We start from the raw sequence: 13,359 nt of genomic DNA, 5'->3' as shown, positions 1-13,359 counted from the left end.
AACGGAAAGGGACAAATACAGATGAAGAAAGAGAAAGAAAGAGACTGCATGAAAAACCCGTACAGAAAATAGAAAATATCAACGACTCTGATTGTCATCGTGTACATCTTATCGTTATCATGTCAATTATATATGAAGAGTGTGAAGAATCGAAGAGAAATAATGCAGACAGCATATGGATTTCGTACATTTTTTTTCATATCGTAGAAATTGTGTATACCTATAATTTCACCTGAGGGGCGGTTACGGAATGTTTGAATAGGAACGTCCTATTTATTCCCTCGGCTGCATTCCTAGCTGCTCAGCTGCTGCCGGTAGCAATCCTCGCCAGCCCCATTCGCATTTTTTGAAGAGGCTTAAGATGAGCGTCCACCGTAACTGTGTTCTGCTGGGGTTCCTTTTCCCTTTGTGATGGGTTCAGTAAAAAAAGCCTGTCGTACCTATCTTGCCGTCCACAAGGCACGCCATGACAGTATGAGCACTTTGCGTGGCTAACACAGTGAAAATTAAGCGAGCGCTTCTGATTAATTCAAGGTTTTCCAACTTTCCAATTAGTGGGCCTAACTCTTGCCATAATGGCTGGCCATATTTCGTTCGGGCCGCAAGTTAAGACAGCTACTATTACAGTACTCTAAATCAGATAAATATATGATAGTAGCCGGAAAGCGGTTGCCGCCTTTTCAACCTAGATGTCTTTAATTTTTGCAGTTATTAATTCTGATCAAAGCTGAAGACAATCTGTGGCCGAGGTATCAAAAATAGCAGGTTGTCGAGCCGCTTACGACCCGAAATATCTGCTGTTGTTAGCAAACGGAAACTTTTGTTCTTCCATTTTGCCGCAATTTTTTTATAGTCGCTGATAAAAGCTATTGAATGCGGCATCTGGCCTGATGGTCAGTTGATTCCTCGTGTTTGACCACATGGACCCAAATCTGGCTCAAAAGCAAGAATCTTAAAAAAATCTTCGGGATTCATGTAGCCAAAGAGGCCTGCTAGACGTATCCCTTCATCATGTTCGACGCTGTGGGAGAGGGAAATTAACTGCAGAAATTAACTGTCTTGGGGCACAGGCTCCAAAAGTCATTTCTATTTTTCTTTAGGGATAGCATGGGGATAAGTAAGCAACACACACAGTTTGAGCACTTACTGTTTATTGGTAGGAATATGAAAATATACTTCAACCACAAGGAGTTCAGTCACATGAATAAACGGCGAGTGTCGCATGGTACCTTTCTTACACACATCGTCGGCAATTCCGGCAAGTTGTTCTTCCACTGATGTTAGTCTCCTTATCACGCTGAGAAAGCACACTTTAGTCGTCTTCCGCGAGGAGAGCATTTGACACTGCAGAGGCGTCAGCATCTACTCGATGACACTCGGGGTCACATGAGACGAGTTTGTACTGCTTAGACACGTAGGCCACGAACTTGCTCGGCTGCAAATAGTGGGATAGAAAAGGACATGAGGGCCAACAAATTTCTTCAATCGTATTTTTTATCGAGAGGTTAGACTGAATAATGCATTTGGGTCTAGGAAATATCTATAAGCAATATATCTCCACCTGGATGATTGCATCTTGAAGTTAAACTTACCGACTCCAGGAGAAAAAAAAGATTCGGGCTCTGCTGAGTGAAAGTTTAACGACTGGTTACTGCATTCATGTATTAAAGCACATAACCTAAAGGTAACGAAAGCGACCCTGCTCACCTCAATGATAGACAGCTGCACTGGATGAAAGTTTGAACTATTGTTAAAATGTATGCCACTCAATAAAGCGACAAAACACGTGTCGAAGCTGTATGCAATACAATAAATATTAAGGCGCACATGACAACGAATCTTAATCACAGTAGCCAACAACCGACCAAGAACATATGCTGAGAGCAGCACAGTGCCTTTCGTGCTGCAGCACAGCTGTTTAGTTAAGGATCAACCTGCAGGCCTTCGGTTAAACATTTTTGAAAAATGACTCAATAAAAACAAATATTTCAGAAGTACAACTCTCGAAGCTTTCAGAATAACAATCCAAGCAGCAGGGGAAACATATGAATGGAAACACGAAGCGAGTGCACATATCTTTTTTTTTTTGTTGCTGCATAATGTTCCAGCATAAAAGATAGTGTTGTTATAAGTTCCCAATGCAGAAATGATAAACCGCTCATTGTGAGCGAAGTACAGCGTGCTGATAAAATGCTATCGAATTTTTTTCTATGTAGCACTGCAGCATCTGTATTTGCCGCGTTCCACAGGAGAATTAACAAGGCGCACTGCTTTTGGAGTTTGCACGAATAAGGGTGTTGCGAGAATAAAGAAACACTGACATGCAGACCCCTCAGCATGATTAGCAAGAAAGAAATACAAATAGCTATTTGTATGGTCGATAGCGTTAAATCTCCTGGCCCCGGTCTCACCCAACTCAGCAGAATGTCCCATGGTCCCCCTCCCGCCTAGAAGATATCCGTCCCTCCTGTCGTGAATGTAGATTACGCGATATTTAAACGCTTACTCACTACCATATTGCTTCTGCATTGTGAGGGGTTTTTCTTTTGCTGGTGTTAACAGAAATTCTTCTGAGGAGTCGTAGTATAAAATGGCTGATAGCCTTACCTGTTTGTTAATGAGATAATACTGCAAATTTAAATTTCGTAGAAAGCAGGACATTTCCAAAGAACTGCACTTAGGAAAGCCTGTTAGCACATACGTGCTTGAAGTGTTTTTGTCCGTCCAATGCCCTTACTACACCTGCCAGCTTGCAATTGTTTTTCGCACCGTTTAGAAACTTTGGGCATTCTGCAAACACTAGCCTAAGTTGCCCTTCGATTTCCGTAGTTCCTTACACGCCAATAGATTCAACACAAATTATGGTTGTGGAGTGCACGAAACAAAGTTTTTCCTTCTCTTCAAGAATGGAACAAATTTTTTAGATTTCCGGGATGCGACCAATCCACCGTAAAAATTAGAAACGGACATAGGCAAGCCACGAGTGGGAAAGTGCCCTTGGCGCACGCAGTGTATTGTTGCCATTCAATCGAACAAAAACATACGCGCTAAGGCTCTCACATACAACTTACTGCGCACTCTGTATTTAAAATGTTGCTGAACGTAGTTCACCTTGCTGTTGTCTCCTCCAGCCGCAGTGGCGTGAACATCGACCTGCCCCCATGCGGCCGTTCCTGCGGGGCGAAAGGCTCCATTGTCACGCAGGCGCCTTGCCCCTAAAGCTCCTGCAAACTAACAACATGCGCAAAAAAATAAAAAGCAATGAAGGCTTGATAAAGGATATTTTTCATTCTCAGCTGCGTAACTATCATCGCTGCTTTAAGGTTGTTGTAGTGCAGAGCTACCAATTCCTGCGACATTACATCCGGACGCGCATGCCACCGCACTTTTTTATATCTCAGGCACATTTTGTAGACATTTAGGATACCTTCCATTAACTATGTATCACTCTATTGACGACCGGGCTCACGCACCTGATGTAAGGTCCGGACGGTTCAGCCTTATGAGTCTTAACTGCATCGGCAATCTAACAGCGGAGGTGAGAACAGAAGGGCCGCATTGATGGCATATGAGAGTCAGGAAGCCCAAAGCACAGCAGTAAAGTGTGGCATGTTAGGTGTGTAAGGGGAAACATTGTTGTTACATCGTGAGCAGTAAGGCGTAACATAGGTTGTAATTCTGCGAGATCTTGATGTAAAATATTGTGGCGCGACGGTCCAAGTAACCATGAGTGACTACAGCTCATCTTGCATTCCACTGCAATATAAGTAAGCGCATCATATGAACGCTTGCTGCGTGCTTTGTTTTGCTCAAAAAGTCGTTTAATTTGGAATGAGTTTTAACATCCTGCGCGATTTAAAATGACAATTTGTTAAGCTCTGGAGCAAAGCTTTGGGGAAAGTTAAACCCCAGAGAAGTGTATGTATTTAGCTGGGATCTCTAACCTTGAAATTGCTTTTACTTACTTTACGCACAGTTAGGTCCGCCTGTAGTGAGGAGGTGAAACCAATTTTTGGTGTGAAAATCTTAAGTAAGCGTAAAAAACAACCGTCATGGTGTTACGTGGCACCATCGCACTGCTAGCGCCAGGCGATGATGTTGGCGCATTTATCGACAGCAATGGCCCAGAGGGCAAACTTTTAAGAGCAGGCTCACAGTAGACCTGTTCGACACTGTGTTTCGCACTCACAAGCAATTGTAATTATGGTACTCGTGATTATTGCATAGTTACAGAAGCGCAGCTAGGTGCTTGGAAATATTCATATTTACTGAGCACCACTTATTCAACCGCTCATAAAAAAATAGATACAAATCGGTTCCAGGAAACTGATACTCACGAAGATTAAACATGAGAGGTCGCACTTTAATATGAATACACTAGACTCTGAACACACGGATCACAAACTTCGGACGGATTTAGTTGTTTACTGCGTTGAACTGCTCACGTTCAGTGCATTAACGCAGCACTGTTTATTTCAAGACAAGTTCTTCGAGATATAGCCAGGGTCTGTTCAAAGGCAGAGATAATTATCTTAGCAGTTAGTTTTTGTCGGGAGCCACAGAATAATTATCACTCCAGGGAATACATCATAAAACACTTAGACTGTGTACTGGCGCAAATTTCTCTACAAAAATTAAGAAGGAACGTTGCACATGAAACTCACTCGACAGTCCTGTGTCGTTTCTACAGGCGCCCATGTCCAGAGGCGTTAATTTGTCCGAAGGCACAATGAGCGTATGTGGGAAGGCGCAACGGCACACGTCAGCCGGGAGCTCCTCAGCTTCAACCTCGCTTCCGGAACTCCTGCATTGATTTAGCAGCATCTGTTAATTGGTTTGAATGCTCATTACCAGAAGGGCCGCTTGCACAATCACTACAACATAAGCTCTTACGTAAGTGCGTATTTTCCTGTCTGTCGGTGATGTATCTCTGCAGTCAACGCTCAACTGTTGCAAATTTTCACTTCACGATTTGTACCAAGAACATATATTACTGCAGTTTACCATATTTAACTTGGTAAGGAGGAACATACATGGCTGCTAAGTGATTGTGATGTATATCGCTCAGCTAGTGGCATCGATTCTTAAAACACTGACACATAAAATCACGCACAACTCAGGATGCACGCATTTACGCTTCAAAAAAAAAAAGGAAGGCTCCTGCGGCTTGGCGCTCATTGTATTGATGGCTTACCCGTCACCATCGTCCCTCCACGCCGTTCTTTGGGTCCTCATCTTCGATATGTGAAACGGCGAGCTTCTGCACATAGCTTGCTGGCCTGCAAAAGGTTCCACAAAATACGTGGCCTTTATTTCTAGGACAAACAATGAGGCCACTTGCAGAAACCCAAAAACCATGTAGCTCATTGGAGTATAACCCTCGGCAACGAGGGTTTGCTTATTCGTACGGAGCAATAAGCAACTAATTGGCATGATCTGTTGTAGCTGCGCTAGTGTATTGAATGTTTTGACATCACGTTACTGCAGAGATCACAAGTGTCATTTAGAGCTTGAACAAATATGATACATGCATCTATTTTTGCTTAGTTAAGATTCGCGCTTAACACTTACCGAACTGACCTTACGTAACATAAATAGCATACATAAACATTTCAAGGACTAATGGTTTAGCTCGCAATATTTTTACTATAAGTCACTAAAGGTTGATCACTACAGGAATTCAACGACATTTCTTTATAGGCCTATTATTAAGGAAGACCGATTCGACAACTCAAGAGAAATTGTATTCAATGTGACTTATATCGCGCGCACGGCGTGTATAAAAATCAGTCTTCCAGAGGCGTAGGCAACTTGAAATATTATAGTGCTTAAAATTGCATAATGTTATCGCCAAAGAGCTTAGCGGAAGAATTACCTGGTAAACGGGTACCGAGTTACCATGTACAAGCTTGTGTTTTTGTTTAATGCGTTAATATATAAGTTTCCGTTTGGCCAGTTAAATACTTTGTGCAACTGCTAGGAAAGGAAATGATGTCGAAAAATGCGCACCTGGTTTTTCGTAGACTTTCACGCCCGTCGCTAGTCCCTCTGGGCTTGGCTCCCATGCCTCCAGCTGCAATGTACAAGCGCAAATGGCGATGTACCTAATTTTAGCATGCTTGCTATGCGTAGCGTCTCTACGTACTCATCAGTGTAAAGGAGTACTACTCTGATGAAATGGATGAGCAATTATAGCATCTGTATTTTTGAACAGGTAGTCAAATTTTAACAAGAAATACTATTGCTTGATAACGGTACACTTTGCGCCTCCGGTAGCTTCCAATGTTTTGCTATCTGTCTTTTGACTCACATTGCCGCAAGTGAAATTTTATTATTTGTACACTGCGTATCAAAGTATCTTTTTAGTTGCTCAAAGATGAGAAAACATTTGTTTTTTATGCTGTAAAGTGTACCTTCAAAAACTTTTATTAAACAAGATAGTGGGGCTGGTTTTTTCCAGATTTCTACTTAACATACATAACCCCGCGTGAAGACATAACACGGTAATATTAACGGTACATTTCTTTTCACCTACACAGCTCGTCTGCGGGGCCTGGTTGCTAAAGACTGGCTAGCTCACTTTTCCTGAGTGGCACTGGCATTGCCAGCGGTGTTTGCGCCAGAAATTGACTAGCACAGCATGAAAAAGTCACGTTACAGATAAAAGCTCCAATCTTCTTTTCGACTTAAGAATTCTACTTTTCGTCCAGCTTACAATTCTGTCCAAGCCTATTTGAAGCGAATGAGATGGGACGCGAATAACGATTAATGATGCACACACTGTGTCAACATGCCAACAGAAAAGAAAAGTGCAGAGTGCAGAGTGAAAAGTGCAGACCTACTCTCTTGACGGGATAAGGCACGTCGTATGTGCGATTCGCGGGGTCGTCTGCCCTGCCACCTGTCCGAGAGTCCACTCCGTGGTTGCAGTGGCTTGTTCCCGTGCCAACGCTGCCACCGCCCCTGCTGTGCGTGTTGTAGGGTGCCGGGTAGTAGACAGGTTGCCTGGCCTGCGACTCTCGTGACACGGCCAGCATCATGTCGCCCTTCATGGCGTCGCAGCACTCAGCAACCACCATACCTGCGCGTAGAGTTGGTTCAAGTGCGTTTACGAAAACTATAGAGCACGCTACGTCTAGCGCTACAGTGAACGAACGCTACTTTGTTGAGGAGCATTGCCATAAAAACAGCGTGGATTGCGCTCAAATCCGTCCTTAAGTTCGTAGTGACTATAATAGGGGTTTCAGTCCGAGCACTGCATCTGGCCATAGGTCAATCTTTACGAGGCGTCATTGCCTATTTGCTCTTTAGACGGACTTTTTTACTGCACAAGCACTTGTTCACGATGTCAAACCGGCTCACTAGTTTGTATGCAGCTTGACCTTGAGCGTGAGCTGCGACAAACCATAAACAAAGAGAGCAGAAGCGTTGGCGCTGACAACATTGCTGCAGAAACGAAGCACTGGAGCGTTGGCCGCAGGTGTTAATTGGGTAAATTGGCACTGCCGATGAAAAAGTTGAAGACGCGTGAGACTGGCTCCCTGGATTAGTGGACGCCTCAATCGCGCTTTCAGGTACGGGGCAGTAGTGTCCACCTGAAAACCGCTGTGCTTTCCGCGAATATTTCGAGCTTAGCATTGGTAACCTGCCATTCAATTTTTTGTTTGTTTTGGTGTTTCACTTTGAAAACAGTATTTCTAGTTTTCTATTCCAACTATGGCAACACTGAGGGAAAAAGGGAAGCAAAAAGAGCAACCTGATTGAAAGGAGGCAGTTGGGTTTAGTTTTAGTCTTCGCTTTGTTGAAAAAGGCAGGTCCGCTTGTCGAAACATTAGCAAGCGCCCTCAGGCTCCCGCCTCCTTTGTGCACTTATCGTTGTCAATCATTGCATTGTTAGGCTCTGCGCTGCTGGGGAATTCCAGCAGGGGAATAAAACCTGGAAACTGCCTCTCCGGCTCACAATGCTAGGATTCTGTTTCAAAAAGAAAGCGCTGATATAGCTCCCTGGGTCCAATCAAGCAGTCTACCTTGACACACATTTCTATTTGCATAATAGATGTCTATAGCAAGTACTCCGTAATAGACTTCAACTTTTTCTATAGCCTCTCATTGGTAATGATCCACGTGACTACTATTGCAGAAGCTGGAGGCAACGGACAATGGACATTCACGCATCAGCTCAGCTTCGCTTACACGAGAGATGAAAGGTGACTGGCTCCGTTGAGATTGCTGCAAAAAAAATATGGCTAAGGCAGCGTGCAACATTTGGTTTTCCTTATTCTAATCTCCTCCTCATTACACGAAGGCCGCAGAAAGGCAGACAACGCATCGAAAGCGCGTTCAGTAGTACCGTCACTAAAACGTTGCCTAGGGTCATAGTTCCGCCTCCGGAGCAGGACGAAGAGGACGCCGACGACTATGACCAAGACCAGGATGGCGCTCACAATGGGCACGGTCACAGTCAGATGCCTGTAGAACGTAACTTGAGGATCCACCAGCTCGTACTGCCGGGAGGGAAGGTCTGCATGCCGATAAAGAAAAAATACCAGCAAATCAATTGTTACGCTTCTAAATTGTTCACTGGTGCATTTATGAGTAGCCCTTTAGGTATGGCACATCGCTCTGTGGGTAATATTTTCCAAACCACTCCCAAGAGCACCACTTATGATCATAAAAAGAATGGAATCAAGTACACCAAATACAAATCATGTTGAATGATTGACTTCTTCCTGTAGTGAAGCTTGCTAGGCGATTTGGTGAGTCATGAGGGTAATACTGCGCGTAATAAGACAGGCCAAAGAAGGGAAACACGGCACTCTTGTTGCCGCGTGCACCTTTTTTGGTGTGTCTTATTATGCGTTTTTTTCGTATCTTCTTAAAGTAGCCATTAGATAAGGCTTAGTTGTGTAAAGCAAGCACATTTTCTTAGGTAATATATATGCCGTTCGCTCTGAAAAAGTTCGAACAAACTCCCTTTAAAAATCGAAAGAACACCTCACACACGGGGAAAAGCATGGCGAAACTACAAACTGATGTAAACATCACCAATAACGCAGAGAGATCTCCAATCCAGGCAGTTCATCAATACCGCATCAAATTCTATCTCTCTTGGGTAGCAGCAGAATGCCACATCGGCCAAACGCCGATGTTGGTTTATTGTGACGCTGATTTCAACTTCCGTGATACTCAATTTATTTTAAAGGAACCAGTGAAACTTACAGTTCGCATGAATCAGTGCGTGACGTGGAGGCTAGGGTTGTATCCTCTTCATCAAGAGTAAAAAGAAGTCTTTCCACAGGCTTATACTCATTGTATGGGTTGCGCAAATATCATCAGGAAATGTGGCGCTTTACAAAATATCAACTGTAAAATCAGAATGAGCACAACCTCGTTTCCACACGTTACCGTGCTGTAACAAATAAAGATAACAAATGAAACGTCTTCTTAGAACTGCGCGAAAAGGTCGGCATGACGAAGAAGGAACACACAAGTACTGTACGGTAACTGACTACAAATTGATTTTATTCCCAAAGGAAAGCACAATTTTATATCCGAAGTGATTACTCAGTGCGCTGTTCAGAAAATCTCGTATACCCCAGAGCCACTCAACCCTATCAGGATTTTGAACAAATGGTTGCCTTACTGGCACAAGCTGCAAGCTAAGGGGTGCTATTTCCTTGCTTCAATGGCTACACAATTTTGCGCATATACGAAGCAGTAATTGTGGCCAACAACATTTAACTTTCTAGGACAAACTATTCAGGTAGGAACATAGCAATGTAAAGTTGCAAAAGGCCAATGGGAAGCATGCGAACATGGAGTTTCTGTCTCACGATTGACTTCATATTTGCTAGGTTCTTGTAATGATTGCCATACTTCATGGCATTTCTGATGTACGGTGAAAGTAATGTCACTGGTAGGGCGTTTACAACACTCGGCAATCGCTGCTTTTTTCGTCTCTGAACACCTGCCTATACTACGGTTCATGGAATTTTTTACGAGCGCTACGCATATAATGTTTTCAAACCACACCTCTCACGCCCATGAATGATGCCCCTAACCATACACTGAACAGACAGGCCACGAGTTAGCTAACTAGAACGCTACCTAGCGTGACATTATCTGTTTACTATGAAATGTCCGATGTGCTGCGAGCCTAAGCGAAGCTATACTACCTAGCCATTTATAAGTTGACTTATAAGTACAGGGGTACGTACTTGCGCGAAGAAGACGGGACAACAAAGGAACACTCACGCCATGAACAGAGCGCAACTTCCAAATAGTTTATTTTCGTCTTCTTCGCACCCGTCTTCTTCGCGCAAGTACGTACCCGCTTAAAGATGAACCAACTCGCCTAAACAAGAGTATTACTATAAGTGCAGCAACATTTGCAGCTCTAAACTTTGCCTCCTATCGGTTAGCATCAACTTGAACAAAAGGCGGGATGAAAAGCTCAGTCAGCCGAGCATCACCTCCTACGGAGACTTTCCTTCAGTATACGTATATCGCGACATGGACGTTATATTGGGACATCCATAGGACTTGGCGCTATATGAATAGATACCACATCACTACTCAGTGTATAGTCGTTTCCCGTATGTCGTCTTCGTCCATTAGCGATACTTTCACAACGTTCGTTTACCACCAACTACGCCACATGTTACTGAGGATGTTAACCTACATGCATTTCTCAAGCTGAACACAATATTCTCTTAGGAAACCACCAGCCAGCTCAAAGAAAAAAAAAGGAATTTACCTCCAGTTACAGTGAGTGTTGCGAAGGTGAGCTCGACTTCTGTGGAGCCGGCGTCGTTGTGGGCGGACATAAGTAACGTGTACCAGGAACCCGGAATCAAGTCCGCCAAGAGCACCAGCTGCTGCTGTGGCACAACATTGTTCGAGTGGAGCGTCCACTCAGAGGACGGCGATGAAGGGGAGGAGGCACGCTGGTCCTGGCGGTACTGCACTACAAAGTACAAGACAGGGCAGCCGCCGCCCTCCCACGCGTCCAGGTGAAGAACCACGAACGTCGAATTGACCTCGAACAATCGGCTTGGGTCCGGCTCCACGGGGCCTGAGGGGAAACGTACATTGCCTGGGCTTTCGCGTGAATTCGCAGGTGGTTAGATAATGCTTGTTTTTTTTTAAATAACGTATTCTACCAACCGAATGTTGTAGCTGCATGGTATAGAGTGCGCTAACTACGCTTCTTAAGCTCGATGAATAAATAGCGCGGTTTCACTGCGTTCGTTCTGATATTTCCTTTCCTTTAATAAGCGCACCTGAAAACATAGCGCATTAGAAAATATCTATGAACTTTATTCTTTGTAGAATGCTAAGCACAAGGCTTGCACTGGGTTAAGAAGTTATTGCTTCTCATTTTTTTTTCGAAATTTCTGTCCCTGCCGCTTCTGCCAGCATAACTAATTGTATTATTAAACTATTTTTCGAAGTGTATCGGCATGGAACGGAGGTAAGATAACAACCCCTGAACACTGATTTGTTCTCTAGCTAGATAGTACTGAGCTTTAGCTAGTGCCCCTTGCCGGTCGAAGCCGGAAACCTAAAAATAAAATGGGTGCATTGCTTTTTTGCTTCGGCTTTTTTTAGTTGCCCTATTTATGTTCAGAATGTAGCATTTTGACACTCACGTCCTCCATTCGTTCGCACGCTCAGCGTCTCTCCCTGGGGCCCTTTGCCGGCGCGGTTGGCGGCTCGTATGTAGACCAGGTACTCGGTGCCGCAACGCAGGTCCGACAGAGTGAACGCCCGCCGATCAGATGGCACAGACACCTCGTGCCAGTCGCCTCCAGCCTCTTCTTTGTAGTACACTGAGTAGCCTGTAACCGAGGGCACACATGACGCCAATAGAAAGCCGGTGTTAAAATCTTATTTTTTCCGCACAGTCGCCTGCTCTTAATCAGAGCCACACAGTTCAAACGAAAAGGAAATATTTCCTGGCGCTAAAGACTAGAACGAAGGATGGCAGAAACACGAATACAGTATGTAAAAGGGTGAGAGAGAGTGAGAGAGAAAGGAATTTTAATGAGAGGAAAAGGTAGAGAGGAGAAGTTACCTTAGCATTTAGAGCGTGCTTCTCACCTATGATAGGACTATCCTGGAGCTGCTCGTTTTCCCAGTGGAGAGATATTGATCGCGCCGTGGTAGCACCTACACGCAATAATGGCGCGCTGGGTGGATCTGCAACAGAGTCAGCAGTAGCTTCAATGCAGGCACAGGATATGAAAAAAAAATATTTAAAAAAACAATAAGAAAATGAAGAACTAGAGAGATACGGGGAAGAATTTGGCGTGCCGTGCGGACGTTACACAAGAGAAGCATCTCACTCAGGAAGGCTAGAGCACAAAGTTTTTCCGTGGACCAACACCTCTCACAAAGTAATTAGTTGGGCAAGTCCATGGGCGTTGTTATGGTGTGTGTTTGGCTGAACACCATGTTTTCACTCGGTCAAAACGAAAACGTGCACAAAAATCATCGGCCTTCTTTCTCTCCTCCATGATTAATTTCACCGAATGGCTGTAAGTGCCATTTTTACCGAATCTCGTAGACCCAAAAGAACCCATTTAATCACCTACCTACATAGGCCACACGTTAAGTATATTGAGACGGCTCCAGCAAAAATTAAGTACGTCGCATGTATTCGATGCTCCTAACAACCTGGATAGTATTTATCGAGCAGGATCTCACCTTAGAGTTTTCATTGACAACGACAGTACGACGCTAATCGCCAACTGCACTGTCGTGCAGCCACTATGAAGTGATGCGCGGAAGATTTCTTCACTGTGTTCATTTTTAATATCTTCTATCTTCTGAATAAGGTGGAGCGTTGAGTTTTGCCTCAAAAGAAAAATAAACATTAGAAACATCTCTAAAACAGCGTCACCCTCGAAGACATCTGCAGTGAAGTCCCCCTACATTAAGACACATTCGAAAAGCAAGAGGAGGCTTCATACTGGCAGTGCTGCTGTCAACATCAGACACTCGGTATAATCGTATTGCAGCTCTGTATAAAGTAGACACCACGCAATGCCCCCCTCCCCCCAAGGTTTTGTTTTCGAAGCTCATGACCGGACTTCATTTTTCTGCCACAAGGCTTCGAGATCATATCTTCATGCCCAGCTGTTCCGATCAATTTCCCGGAGACCTCCCATTGAAGGCATTCAAGCAGCCAGGATCCAGTATATGGTGCAAAAAAGAAGTGAATTCTATCCTTCAGGGCGCCACGTGTCAAAGCGACCGAGTCTTCCTGAATGGTCCGAATGAACAAGTGCCAGCAGAGGCAATTCCGCTACTTTCTCTCCGTCAATGGACATTCGGCAAAAACTGCTTCCAGAGAGC

At 44.2% G+C, this 13,359-nt stretch overlaps 1 protein-coding gene across 1 annotated transcript in view; it reads right to left on the bottom strand.

The window, feature by feature from the left end:
• Nucleotides 1-1,171: 1,171 nt before the first annotated feature.
• The window catches only part of LOC149371600 (cell adhesion molecule Dscam1-like), a 184,964-nt gene continuing 172,776 nt past the window's right edge, over nt 1,172-13,359 (bottom strand). Inside the window, exons 19-28 of the mRNA XM_089585203.1 lie at nt 12,103-12,201; nt 11,652-11,840; nt 10,757-11,074; nt 8,351-8,521; nt 6,843-7,081; nt 6,010-6,073; nt 5,195-5,279; nt 4,665-4,804; nt 3,112-3,231; nt 1,172-1,435 (exon numbers count right to left, since the gene is read on the bottom strand). Coding sequence (XP_089441329.1) covers nt 3,197-3,231; nt 4,665-4,804; nt 5,195-5,279; nt 6,010-6,073; nt 6,843-7,081; nt 8,351-8,521; nt 10,757-11,074; nt 11,652-11,840; nt 12,103-12,201 — 1,340 coding nt within the window. The 3' untranslated portion in view covers nt 1,172-1,435; nt 3,112-3,196. The remainder of the gene's footprint in view (nt 1,436-3,111; nt 3,232-4,664; nt 4,805-5,194; nt 5,280-6,009; nt 6,074-6,842; nt 7,082-8,350; nt 8,522-10,756; nt 11,075-11,651; nt 11,841-12,102; nt 12,202-13,359) is intronic.

Source organism: Amblyomma mixtum, chromosome 1 (assembly GCF_055824585.1).
Source record: "Amblyomma mixtum isolate Tamu chromosome 1, ASM5582458v1, whole genome shotgun sequence".
Lineage (NCBI taxonomy): Eukaryota > Metazoa > Arthropoda > Arachnida > Ixodida > Ixodidae > Amblyomma > Amblyomma mixtum.
This window is presented reverse-complemented; position numbering and strand designations above follow the sequence as displayed.